This window comes from Cryptotermes secundus, unplaced genomic scaffold (assembly GCF_002891405.2).
Source record: "Cryptotermes secundus unplaced genomic scaffold, Csec_1.0 scaffold781, whole genome shotgun sequence".
NCBI lineage: Eukaryota > Metazoa > Arthropoda > Insecta > Blattodea > Kalotermitidae > Cryptotermes > Cryptotermes secundus.
This window is the reverse complement of record NW_019738884.1, coordinates 27,364-41,601: the sequence shown is the minus strand read 5'-3', so window position 1 is coordinate 41,601 and position 14,238 is coordinate 27,364. Positions and strand designations below refer to the sequence as shown.

General features: G+C 45.2%; 1 protein-coding gene across 2 annotated transcripts in view; it reads right to left on the bottom strand.

The window, feature by feature from the left end:
- Positions 1–13,900, bottom strand: part of LOC111871266 (E3 ubiquitin-protein ligase ZNRF1) — a 122,419-nt gene extending 108,519 nt beyond the window's left edge. The window contains exons 1-2 of one of the 2 annotated variants that reach the window (XM_023864243.2): positions 13,362–13,900; positions 9,834–9,905 (exon numbers count right to left, since the gene is read on the bottom strand). In XM_023864243.2, the coding sequence (XP_023720011.1) occupies positions 9,834–9,905; positions 13,362–13,731 (442 nt within the window). In that variant the 5' untranslated portion in view covers positions 13,732–13,900. The remainder of the gene's footprint in view (positions 1–9,833; positions 9,906–13,361) is intronic. The other variant, XM_023864244.2, reaches the window with a different exon arrangement.
- Positions 13,901–14,238: the final 338 nt, after the last annotated feature.

Here is a 14,238-nt window from a genome sequence, read left to right as displayed (position 1 = left end):
GTATTCCTGTAACAGGCCGTGGAAGCCCATAGGGTTGTGAGATGTTGAGGTTCCCGCATTTCCAAGACAATCGGCTCATAGATGGTGGTAAGGTTGTGAGTCCTACGTGCCGGCCGCCCTTTACCCCCAAGAATATTCCTGGTACTCATTTCTGTTAGAGGCTGAGTCGACCCCAGGGCCACAGTGCGGCTGGAAAGATTAGGTCAATTGAAAAAAAAATCCAATTACTTCATCGGGATTCGATCCCGCGACCTTCCGGCTTGTAGCATAGCGCCTCAACCAACTACGCTACCGCGTACCCCCTTCTGTTAACTGTACATCCCTTTAAATAAGTCGCAACAGCTCCGTCAGAAAAGTGACTGGTTGAGCTGTTCGATTCCAAACAGCGAATCTCTGCCTATCTGTGTGTCCAGACCGGCGCAGGATCGCTCAGCCTATCTGATTAGTACTTGGACATTGTACCGAGAGCAAAGCGGCCAGAGCGTGAAGCTGAACATTAACTTCTATCTAATGCCTAGGTTACGAAGGCGTGCTTACGTATACGCATGCAGGAATCACCATTTGCCTTATATGGCCTGCAGGACAGAATAAAACTACATTCTATTTGCATTAAGAACCATGTATTTAAATTATTTCCATTTTACCGTAAAAATGTCCAGAGCGGCTCTGAGGTCCACCCACCCTCCTATCCAATGGGTACAAGGGGCTCTTTCCCCGGGGGTAAAGTGGACGAGGAGTGAAGCTCACCACCCACATCCAGCTAGTGCCGAGGCCAAGAAGATGTGGATCTATACATCCACTCCCTATACGCCTTGATGCCGTAGTGCTTAATTAGTTACGCACAGGGACAACTTTATCTTACCTTACCGTAAAAATGACAAACTTCAATATAACGGTAAAGTTGTCCCTGTGCACTACGCCACGGAGACACATTGGGAGTGGCGGTATAGTCACGTTTTCTTGAACTCGGCGCTATTTGGTGTGTGATCAGCTTCACGCCCCGGCCGCATTACCCTCACGAAAACAATCCCCGGTACCCACTAGACAGGAGACTGGGTGGCTTCCAGAGCGGGTCTGGACGACGTGGTGAAAATTCCTCACCCTACCAGGACTCGATCACTGACCCCTTGGTGGTCCAGCTGTAGCTAATCGTTACAGCAACTTAACTATCCCGGCACATTAATATTGTCACGTATTCCTTGTTAGCGTGTCTAATAATAATAATGGGTTTTGGATTAGATGAGCAGATTTATTTGACACTCACAAGTTGTAACTACAAATAATTATAGAACTCTAAAGATTATTGTAACTAGAGGACCCAAAGTAAGGTCTTCAAAAGCGGCCTCCGTAGTCCAGGGGTAACGTTCCCACCTCATGACACAAGGTACGCGGGTTCAAACCCGGCGGAGGTCGTGGAATTTTTAAGGGCGGAAAAATTCAGGGAACAAGTCCTCCGGGAGGGTCTTTAAGCCGTGGGTCCTGTGTCGTAGCTTTACGGCACGTAAAAGAACCTCATGTCTCCAAAGGAGGCCAATGAACTAAATTAAGGACATTTCCCACCCAACAGTAGTCTCTAACGCCTCTGGTAGATGGGGGAAGCATCGAGATACCTCTGAGCCAGTAGAGGCCGACCTCGTTGGCTGAGTAAGGACTGATGGTAAGCACCAGTATCGGTAGGGTATAGAGGCTGGGAGAAGATCATAGGGGGACGCACAATAGATCAAACTGGTCGCGGTGCATGGGGAAACCCACCCCCTCCAATAACAACAACAAGGTCTTCAACGTCTACTTGCTAGTCGTTGCTAAGTAACGAATTTTATCTGGTTAACGCTCCACAGCTGACCACTGAACTACTGAACTGCCTTCTGATTCTCTTACGAATGAATCTCGGAGCCAACTGAATTCACGAATGAACTCCCTTTTATAACTGCCAGACAAACCGTCTCCAAGGTTTTCTTTATTGTTCTTCATGAGTACGTCTCCGAAACCGTGTGTTGATTCCGTAGCAACGGTTTGGTGTCCAAGTGTTTACAACGTTCAGCCTTCGTATCCATGGAACCCATGTTCCGTAATGAATCAGTTTCCAAGACTCAATGTTTCCATGGTAACGTGATTTCCCATTCGTTTCCTAGAAACGGCCCACATGTCTCAATATAATGGTACCACGGGAACGTTACGAATATCAATATTACCTCAGTTCGGTTACCATTCTTCATGCAGACTAAATAGGCCTATTAAGCGATAATGAAATGGCACGTCATACGACACATAAAAACGCATTTAATACTTGGATCAAGGCTTTACCCTTGAACCAAACACTTTATGATTACCATACAGAGGAGCCTGATGTCATACGGTCAGAATACTTACATGTGCGGCTTTGCGACACAAGAACAAAACAACTAGAAAATGAAGTCACGGCTCCCATCGTAATGAACTTTTAGGGTTCCGAATGATTCCGCTCAAGGAGCTGCGCGTGTCAGGCATAAATATTACCCGACTCACTAATATTCGTGAATCTATGAATAAGGACGACCATAAAACCCCTCACACGCGGCAGCAAAAGGCCAAGAAATGGTTCGAACCGGTTAAGTAAAGCAAGTAAGGTAAATGTATCCCTGTAACAGACCGTGGAGACCCATAGGGTTGTGGGACGTCGAGGTTCCCACATTTTCTGGACAACTGGCTCATAGATGGTGGTGAGGTTGTCAGCCTTAAGCGCCGGCCGCTTTTTACCCCAAGGAAAATTCCTGGTACTCATTTCTGTTAGAGGTTGAGTCGACCCCAGGGCCATAGCGCGCCTGCGCCGGCCGCTTTTTACCCCAAGGAAAATTCCTGGTACTCATTTCTGTTAGAGGTTGAGTCGACCCCAGGGCCATAGCGCGCCTGGAAGGATTTGGTAAATTGAAAAAATCCACCTCATCGGGAATCGATTCTGCGACCTTCCAGCTTGTAGCATAGTGCCTCAACCAACCACGCTACCGTGTGCTCCGTTCGAACAGGTTACCTCTCGAATATTGGCGTAGTAGGTTACCATCAACAAGGCGTAGGTTGGTGGACAATATTAAAATGTATGTTATAGGGATAGGATGGGATTGATCTGGTTCAGGATAGGGACCAATGGAGGGCTCCTGTGAGCACGGTAATGAACCTTCGGTTCCATAAAATGCTGAGAAATTCTTGAGTAGCTGCAGATCTGGCGGTTCTTCCAATAGGGCTCAGTTCCATGAGTAAGTAAGTAAGTAAGCTTACCATCACATTAACCCCATTTTTTAAATGCACACTACATGTGGCCGTAATAAGGCACGAAATATATTCGCCCGCTCGAACACTGGGACCGTGGTTTTGGATCACACTCGAGACATGGATGTCTGCATTTATTCTGCGTTTGTGTTGTCCTGTGTAGGTAGCGGCCTGATCCCCCCGTCCAACGAGGCCTAATTATGAATGGGGAACATGTCAGAGGGCCTAATGAGTGAAGGCAGAAGAAGTCTTTAAAACTGTGAGTGTATTTCTTACGTACGAAATATATCAAATGAAAGCAGAACGAGATCATACAGTAAAGTAAAAGTAAAAAAGTAAAGCTACTCCTGTAACAGGCCCTGAAGGTCCATAGGGTTATGAGACGTTGAGGGTCCCACATTATCTAGACAATCGGCTCAAACACGGCGGTAAGGTTGTCAGCCTTACGAGCCGGGCGCCCTTTACCCCCAAGAATATTCCAAGAATATTCCTGGTACTCATTTCTGTTAGAGGCTGAGTCGACCCCAGGGCCATACATAGTACGGCTGGAAGGATTAGGTAAATTGAAAAAAAAAAATCCAATGACCTAACCGGGACATGAACCCGCGACCTTCCGGCTTGTAGCATAGTACCTCAACCAACTACGCTACCGCGTGCACCCAACGAGATCATACAGGGCCGGACATTTCATCTCCCAAAACTATTCACCGAATTTCGATTAAATTTTCAACGTGTGCTGAAACAATATAGAATGTAACAAAGAAAAAAAACTCCGCGGCTTGAGTCCGCAAGCGAACTATACCGACCGAGCGACCGCCGCTTGTCGGCGAAGTTAGTGCCAACTTTAGTGGATAGAGGGTGTCGCGGGGTCAGCGCAACGGATCACCAAGGCCGTTAATCTCGGTTTTCTAGGCCGGAGCCGCTATTTCCTTGAAATAGCTCCTCAGTTATCCTCACGAGGCTGAGTGGACCCCGTTCCAGACCCACTACTTCTCAGAAAAACTGGTACCGTCGGGAATCGTAGGCGGGACCTCAGGATCTGTAGCCAGGAACTCTGACCACTAGACCTCCATCTTCAGGGATATAGCGTCGTATAAGCTGCTTTCAAGCTGCTTTCTTGCTCGGCTTATTCTTCGACCCTGAAGAGGGGGGGGGCGATATGTTCCTCAGAAAATTAGGTTTACTTTTAACGGACTACACGGCGTTATATACCAGAAGACAGTACTCGTGAATTCCATAAAGCCGGGAACCTGTGCAGATGAGGAGGCAAACTGTTCCTAACACCATGCACATTCATTGGCTACTTTAGGTAGTTAGTAGTTTAGTATGATCAGGTTTGCTGAACAGCCAATAACACCTTTGTATTATAAGCCGGAGTAGCGCAGTCAGTATAGCGACTGACTATGGGCTGAACTGAGGGGTCGGAGTTCGAGTACCAGTAGGGTCAAGAATTTTCTCTTCTCCAAGTCGTCCAGTAGGCTCTGGGGTCCACCTAACCTCCTATCCAATGGGTACCAGGAGCTCTTTCTCCGGGGGTAATACGGTCGAGGCGTGAAGCTGACCATACACCTTTGGCTAATGCCGAGGTCAAGAAAATGTATATCCACTCCCCCATATGCCTTTATGGTGTAGTTCTTAATTAGTTATGCACACTGACAGCTTTACCTTACCTTTCCCTTACACGAACTATTAGCCAGGGATAGCTCAGTCGAAATAATGAAGGATTACGTGCTGGACGATGGAGGTTTTATTTTCTCCCACGTCCGGAGATTCTCTGGAGCCAGCGTGCTACTGAAGAGAGTGAGGCGGGTTCCTTCCCGGAAGCTAAGTGACGGAAGCAGGGCGCAGACTACTCAGTTCCACCCAGCCCGTGTTAAGAAACATGGTAACTGAGCAAAGGGTTAACTTTACAACACACAGAACCGTAATTCTATCGCCTGCTTCTCTCAGTCAGCAAAATGGATGCGAACTGGATGATACGAGTTCGATCCATGGCATCACCATTGCCACGTCCAGGTCTCCTTTGGTCCCCGCCTCTAGCAACTTCGGCGTAAAGTTATTCGCCTCTGTGGCCCAGTGGTCAGAGTTCCTGCCGACAGATCCAGAGGCCCGGCGCTACCAGATTTTCTGAGAAGTAGTGGGTCTGGAACGGGGTCCACTCAGCCTCGTGAGGATAACTGAGGAGCTATTTTAAGGAAATAGCGGCTCCGGTCTAGAAAACCGAGATTAACGACCGTGGAGATCCGTTGCGCTGACCACGTGACACCCTCTATCCGCAGAAATTGGCACTAACTTCGCCGACAAGCGGCGGTCGCTCGGTCGGTATAGTTCGCTTGCGGACTACAGGTCACAGAGTTTGTTTTTAGTGATCTACAACGAGTGGAGCGTTACCTCCACATGCATCAATGGTGTGTTGTCTAGGCACACGGGAAAGACTGTTCGGGCCTTCTTCAGTGCAATGTACTGTACTAGGTCATAAACTCCTGATTATTTCAAAGTCTAAATGCAATCTGCCAGAAAACAAACAGCGTCCCATGGTCTGCTGTAAGAGGCTAGGATGATATTTGCGTTTCGAGTCTGCAGGAGCCGAGAAATCAATTAACTTAAGTAAAAGTCACAGGCAGTAGTAGTTAATTAACCCACTTATCAGGCAAGTGAGTCTGCTTCGCGTCATTCTTCATTCAGTGTCTGAAACGTTCTCAACAAAACGCAAAAATGCGTCGCCTATCACATTACAAAGTCTCCATTCAACTACCACAGACGCCACTGGCAGTACAACTGCACCAAAACTATACAAACTTTGGCAGTTCCATCCACCGGCAAAACATCAATACAAAACCAACACCAACAACTGGCCGCGCCATAGCTCCGGCGGTTAGTCGCTGCCTTTCCACCGCGGCGGCCCGAGTTCGATCCCAGGGTCTGGTCAAGTGGGATTTGTGGTGGACAAAGTGGCGCTGGGCCAGGTTTTCTCCGAGTACTTCGGTTTCCCCTGCCAATCTTCATTCCACCAATTGCTCCACAATCACTCTCACCTATCATCTGGGGCTGGTACAATAGGCCAGAAGTGGACGCAGTACAAGGGACTTAGTCCCACCTCACTAGCAATAAAGAAAACACCAACAACAAACCTAGACAGGATATCTACTGAAAAAAAAAACCGGTATTGTAGAATTCAGTGGCCGCGCAGTCTAAGGCATGGATGTCTGCGTGTGCGTTTATCCTGTGTTTGTGTGTAGACAGCGGCTTTGCGATGGGCTGATCACTTGTCCAAGGAGTCCTATCGTCTGCGTAAAAGAGATTACGAAACTGAAGAAGAGGCCAGGGCCCCACAAAAGGCTGTAGAGCCACTGAAGAATGAATTTTACAGAACTGTAATTTTACCTGTGGTTCTATATAGGTGTGAAACTTGGTCGCTGACATTAAGGGAGGAAAATAGACTGAGGGTGTTTGAGAACAAGGTGCTGAGAATATTTGGACCGTAGAGACATGAAGTGACAGAAGATTGGTGAAAACTGCATAAAGAGGAGCTTCATAACTTGTATTCTTCGCCAAGTAAAATTAGAATGATCAAGTCACGGATGAGATGGACAAGGCATATAGTACGCATGGCGACGAAGAATGCATACAGAATTTTGGTGGGGAAGACAGAAGGGAGGAGGCAACTATGAAGACGTAGACGCGGTGGGAAGATAATACTAAAATAGATTTCAGAGAAACAGAATAGGGCGGTATGGATTAGAATGATCTGGCTTAGGATAGTTACCAGTGGAGTGCTCTAGTGAATAGGGTAATTAACCTTCAGCTTCCATAAAATATTGCAAAATTCTTGAGTAGCTGAGCGACTGGCGGCTTCTCAAGAAGGACTCAGCTCCATGATGTATGTAGATTAGTTTAGTTACCTTTCCATTCTAATTTAATTTTAAATTTATGCTTCCCTCATTGACGAATTTATGCCTTGGATCAGCTAACACACGACATACCTGAGAATATCCTCTTTTTTTTCTTTCTGTGGAGCTACAGCCCCAATTTGGGCCTAGGCCTACCTCATGAAACTCTCCGTTTCACTTCGGTTTACTAGATCTTACACATTTGGTAGGACTCCTTGGGCGAGTGATCAGGTTGTCGCAAGGCCTCTACCTGTAGACAAACACAGAAAAACGCACGCAAACATCCATGCCCTGAGTGGGATTCGAACCCACGATCGCGGCTTCCGAGCGAGCGAAGACAGTGCATGCCTTAGACCGCTCGGCTACCGTGACCGGCTGAGAATATCCTTACATGGCCGAAATATGTTGCATAACGAAACACTGAATCCATAACGTGGCAGTATGCCAACAGCCATGCAGCCATGGAAACACTTCGAAAAGTTCATTCGTTAAATTGAATCTAAATACTAAATTATCGATCGATGCAACATGGCACTTAAATTTAATACTATGTGCCTATTATCTTCGACTTATCGATCTATTCGCATACAACTGCTGCGAAAGAGCTTTTCATTAAATTTGATATTGGTGAGTTTTGCTGAATTTTGCTCACCCCTTTTTTTTTGGGGGGGGGGTTACAATAAATAACGGACATTTTACACAAAAACTTTACATGCGTTTCTGCGAGCAACTCCAGCATAAATTGCTAGATATTTTTCATATAGAAAAATACTTTGAAAAAAATCGTACAGAAAAAATGAAATGCGTGTTATGCCCAATAACCTTTTCCCGCGCGTTTTATAGTTTTCAAGTAAATCAGATGAAATGATTTTCAGCTGTATATCAGGCCATGAAGACGGGAAGAATGTATTTAATGCTTTTTTAGCATTAGTATTAGTATTAGAGGGGGTGGGTTTCCCCATGCACCACGACTAGTAGTCTATTGTACGTCCGCCTTTAATTTCTACTGTCGCCATACCCTACCGGTACTGGTGCTTGCTATCAGCCCCGCTCAGCCAGCGAGTTCGTCCCCTCTACTGGCAAATGGTACCCGATACTTTCCCCATCTACCGGAAACTACTTGGGCGGGAAACTTTTTACCTAAGTAAGATTTGAGGCTTTCACGGCGGTGACTATGAAGAAAGCAGTCTTCTGGGATTTGGCACCGTGTATATGTGGTGTTAACCGACGTTTCGGAGGAACGTATCGCCCCCATCTTCAGGGTTGAAGAAAAAGTTTAAGAAATCTGCAAGCGACAACACCGTGAGAAACGGTAAAGAAGACTGCTTTCTTTTTACCTAATTTTGCTCAGAGGTCTCCTACAGACATGAGGATCTTTTACGTGCCGTAAATCTACGACACGGGACCCACGGCTTAAAGTCCCTCCCGGAGGACTTGTTCCCTGAATTTTTCCGCGTACCTTGAGTCATGAGGTGGGAACGTTATCCCTAGACTACGGAGGCCGCTTATTTAATGCTTGCTAAAGTGGCAAACGATTGATGTGGCCTGTTCCTCGACCTTCAATACTATTACAGCACGCAACTGAAATCGATAGACAGCTTTGATCCAACGCGCTTCCGTGCTGTCGTGACAATCCGTAACACAATTATGCGACATGACCCTCCAGACACAGGCCAGCAGCCATTCCTGTTACTTCACACGATTCTCAGTATATACCAAACTGTGGTTCAAAAAAAGCTGGAGATTCGCGATAGGTTATCTCAGAGATCAACTGACTGTCACTATACCCGAAGGTTTCACACAGGCCGTTAGATACTAACCTTGGGCGAGTTCTAGTCACCCACTATCATCACAATCTATTTATCTAAGCTCCATCTTAATGTGTGCGGTAGCGTAGTTGCTTGCGGCACTATGCTACAAGTCGGAAGGTCACGGGTTCGAGTCCCGATGAAGTGGATTTCTCTTTTCAATTGGCCTAATCCTTCCGGTCACACTATGGCCCTAGGGTCGACTCAGCCTCTAACAGAAATGAGTACCAGGATTCTTCCTGGGGGTAAAGGGCAGCCGGCGCGTAAGGCTGACAACCTCACCGCCATCTGCGAGCCGACTGTCTAGAGAAAATGTGGGAGTCTCGACGTCTCACAACCCTATGGGCCTCCACGGCCTGTTGCAGGGATAGCTTACATTAAAGAATGATCCATCTACCCGATGACATTCCTGTTTAATGACTAACTCCAGTTCTAACACGGCTTATAAGGAAGACCAACATTAGCACACAATCCTGAGCTAGTTCTGTTCATCTCACCTCCTCTCAACACTTCTGCTCAAACTTTAAATTGGGCACCTTCCTTGAGATTTCCCCACCAACATTCTGTACGCATTACTTACTTCACTACCCCGGCAATAATACCTCATCTGTCTTATAAAAAAACATGATGTTCCTCTTTCTGTAACATTCGCGCTTCATCTTACCGCGGTCCAGAGCACTGGTTCCCACCTTCAATTCACTTTATTCTCTAACGGAGGAGCTGGGACAGCTCAGTCGGTGTAGCGACTAGGCAATGGAGGAATGGGGGTCAGAGTTCGAACAGGGACAAAACTGTTCTCCATAACGTCAGAGACCGGCTCTGGAGCGCACCCAGCCTCCTACACAATGGGCACCAGGGGTAAAGCGGCATGAGCGTGAAGCGGATCACTCACCTCCATCCAGTGCCAAGGTCAAGAACGGTGAATCTATATCTCCAATTCTCCATGCGTCTTCATGGCGTGGTGCTGAAATAATTAGGCACAGGAATAACTTTAGTTTCTGTCCTTTTCGAAGAGCACTGCTACTGTTTCGCAGTCATATGACTGGATGACGTGGCGTGTTATGGGCAATACTGCAAAAAGTGTCTCAGTGACACAATGAAATCCTTTTGGCAGACACTAACAGACAAATGGTTGAGTGGACATCGGATAGGTCGTTATAGCAGCTCACAAAATTACATGCTTCAAGGACATGTAACAGCTCACCCTACCCACCATGCAAGCTCTGTGTTTATAGTGCTGCATTGCCAGCATTACTGCGCAAACAAAGAGGCTATTCCGTTGCAACTACGCAAAATCACCACAAGTAAACATAACCTGAATGAATTATTGGGTTGCAGTTTTTGACACAATAAGGCCGAACCTTGAGCTACATTTCGCAGCCAGTGTGTAGATGTTCACATTAACTGGATGTAAATCCGTAGAAGTGTATATTTTTACATACAGAGTAAATAATAACTCAAAATGCATAGATATATGTTTAATTTATTAAAACGGTAATAACAGATATACCCTAAATGTATGGTTATACTGACAAATATGTGAAGAGTCCAGTGGTCAAACAATTTCATGGATATTATTAAAAATGAAAATATTACTGCTGGTTGAAATGAGAAAACACGCGAAACGTTTAATTCCAAAGAAGCGGTATGGGCTTCGCTGCTAGTGTAGCAACAATATACGATTTCGCTCTTGACGCATGGAACATCGTGACGGATCCTGTAGGTTGGCACCAGTGCTGGTCCGCACTCTATGGTAAACAGAAAAACTTGTATCCCTGTTGGGAATCGAACCTTGATCATCCAGCCAGTAACCAGTCACTATGCTGACACAACTATAGACGCTATTTGGTATTGGAGGGTAAAAAGTTTTCCCTATGTTTGATTAATAATCATGTCATTAAGAAGCATAAGGAAATTAAAGTATAGCTCCACCACTTTTGACCTCGGCACTCGGAGGTGTCTGATTCACTCCCCTGCCGCTTTACCCCTAGGGAAAAAGCCCACGGTACCGTTCGATGGGACGCTGGGTGGGCCCCAGAACCGGCCTGGACTCTCTTCTGCCATGAATTGAGGCCTATTTCCCCAGCCGTCCTGGCCGTAGGCCATCGCTATACAGACTGAGCTATTCGACCCTCCTTAATATTTATACTGGGGTTCTTATTCTACTTAAACAAAGAAATGAAAGTTCCGATTGGATACAATTATAACACAAACTGGTAAAACAAATAATGTATGCAACCCATAAACTGAAGAAAACCCCTGATTTGTGATGAAATTTCAACTTTTGCAATGAAATCAATCGGTTAATAACAGAGCAGCAGGCGTAACGACATTCATTATGTTATCCTCTTAAGGCCTGACGTTCAATACACTGATGAGGATATTACTGTCTTTCAGTACGTCCACTGAGGAAAAAACTATCACAATGACGTCGTACTAATTCGATTCATTCTCGCAAACAGCGAAGTCTGGCCACTGCGTAAGTTGCTACCAATGTGCTATATAAATAGACAGTTAATCACTCAGAGCATAATGGGGAGCTTCATAACTTATACTCTTCTCGAAGTATAATTAGAATGTTCAAGTCAAGGAGGATGAGCTTGGCAAGGCATGTAGCACGAATTGAGGGAGAAGTGGAATGCATATAGGATATTGGTGGGAAAGCCAGAAGGAAAGAGGTCACTGGGAAGACCAAGGCGTAGGTGGGTGAACAATATTAAAATGGATCTTAGAGAGACAGGATAGGATGGGATGGAGTGGATTGATCTGGCTCAGGATAGGGACCAGTGGCGGGCTCTTGTGAACACGGTAATGAACCTTCGGGTTCCATAAAATGCTGGGAAGTTCTCGAGTAGCTACAGAGTTGGCGGCTCCTCAAGAAGGGCTCAGCTCCATGAGTAAGTAAGTACTCAATCAGAGGGCGCCCAGAATTAATAATTACAATTCACACAATAATATACCGATGAAATCGAAACTTTGAGAGTACATACTTCGGTGGATATGACGATAACTGAGTTCCGGACGACGCCGAAATTGGTTCCCAACAGGTACAGACAATAGGCCTAGGCGATACTCCACGTTCCCGATGTAACCAGATGGCTGGAAGGACTGCAACAATTGCAGAAATGGAGCGAACCGGGCAGGCAGGCCGGCATCGAGTCGGTATTGCAAAATACAAAATGTTTCCGGGTTTTGTATTCATTTGTATATTATCGCGTGATTTACACTTACTGATTCTGGACCTTCTCCACGTGAATAATTCTGTAAAATGTCGTGATATTGGCAAAAGAATCCGTTGCGTGCAGAAAAAGCATTAGCGACTCCGTTTAATTACGAATGCGAGTTAACTCGCAAAGTAAAATATGGATACCGTTATATAACACAGACGTATTATCCGCAACTTCTATGTTTACATGCTGAAATTGGTACCTGGTGTCAGATAAACACAACATGACGTCATATGTGCACCGTGTGACAGCCTTCCCAGATCACGTGGGGGCATCGATCCGGTACGGTAGGCTGAACTCGTACCTACTGTTTCCCCTTTACGGGAAACGCACGCCTTTACGACTTCCTTCCTAAGCCCTTGCTGATAACAAATACGGCCATCGGTTCCTTCAATTACATTGAAAATTTATTCCAAGCTTTATACTCCCATCAATACCACGCATCACTGCTATAAACACTAACACCAAATGCTGTTTCTTTAGATCAACACACTTTAACTTAACTGGGGCCTTCACGGTGGTGCAAATTCACGGTCTTCGAGCCTATGAAACAGTGCTGTCTACTTGATCTGTACCAACATTTCGATGGGACATACTACCTCCATAAGCAGGATAGACCGTATACCGGTAGAGATCTGCATGTCAGGAAGTAAAACGGCGAAGTTGTCCCTGGTAAAGGTAAAAGGTAAAGTTGTTCCTGCGCTTAACCAAGTAAGCATTACGTCACGTAGGCATATGGGGCGGTGAATGAATAGATCCACTGTGCTTAATAATTACGCACTACGCCATCATGTATGGGGATCCAAATTTCATTCGGGGCTTTCCAACATATTTAACGATATTTCATGAATTCAATCAGATCTTTCGAACATATCTACCGACAACTCATGCATACCATTGCTAGACCGGGTTAAAGGTACAAAAGAAAACTATATTCCTGGTAATAAAGCAATCCATGGCCAGCCATTATTGGTGGTTAAGTACGTAACGACTTCAGAGGCATTCAAAACACTATGTTAAACTCCGGCAACTCGATATCTTCCTAACCATAAAATATTACAATGCCAGCATAAATAAACTGGGCTAAGGAAGATTTAAATTTCCACTGACAATACACAACCAGTTTCTTTTGAAAGTTCATCCATATTCATCACTTATCATGAAAGAAAAAGAAGTAACATTCACGTACTCACCGTTCAAGGACCAAATATGAGATGGCAGAGAATGAGCCGTATAAACCCTTCCAAGGCTGATGTTTGCTGCTAAAGGACTGTCCAAGACATGGTCTTCTGGTGAACTGCTCTCAGTTTCTGGGGATTCGGATATGTCATATGCTCCAACATTAGAGTTCGGTATTCCTATTGCTTCATGACTTGAATGACTATCTGGTACACTGGATAGAGAACGAGCTCTTTGCCTGTCACTAGACATTGTACCTGGAATTGCACGCAGAAGGCTAAATCCTGTACCTCCTGCAACAACATCCGAGCTGCTGCTCGTTGAAAAAGTTCGAGCTCGAGGACTTGTTCCTCCACCATTTGCAGTACTTGCTTTAGCACCCATTAGACTTAAATAATTTGAATTATTTATGAACTGCGAATTTTATGTATTACATGTGTTTAGTGCAAGAAGCTCGATGAAAATAACACCAAATCATATCACTAAACCGTCGACAATACAACCCCCCAGGAACAAACAGCCATATTGCGATTGACTACACCAGAGACATCTGGGACGTCTAGCGTGGTATCGAACTACCCAGTTTACCGATAAACAAATGACAAACAGAAGGCAACATGGTATTATTTGCGTTCATTGCCAGTAAGGTGCATGTGAGTGAGATGTTTCATAACTGAAGTAAAGTAATATAATTAAACGCATCAAAAATTAACTTGAATTAAGGATATATATACAAATAAACAATGAAATAAAGCATCAGGAATTAAATGCAAATCATGAGGTTATATTAAAATAATCAGAAATATTTCCATTATAACACTTCATTGCAAAATAGCCTATGTAATGCGCCTGATATCCGAAAAAAAAGAATATTGCCATGCCAATACCAAT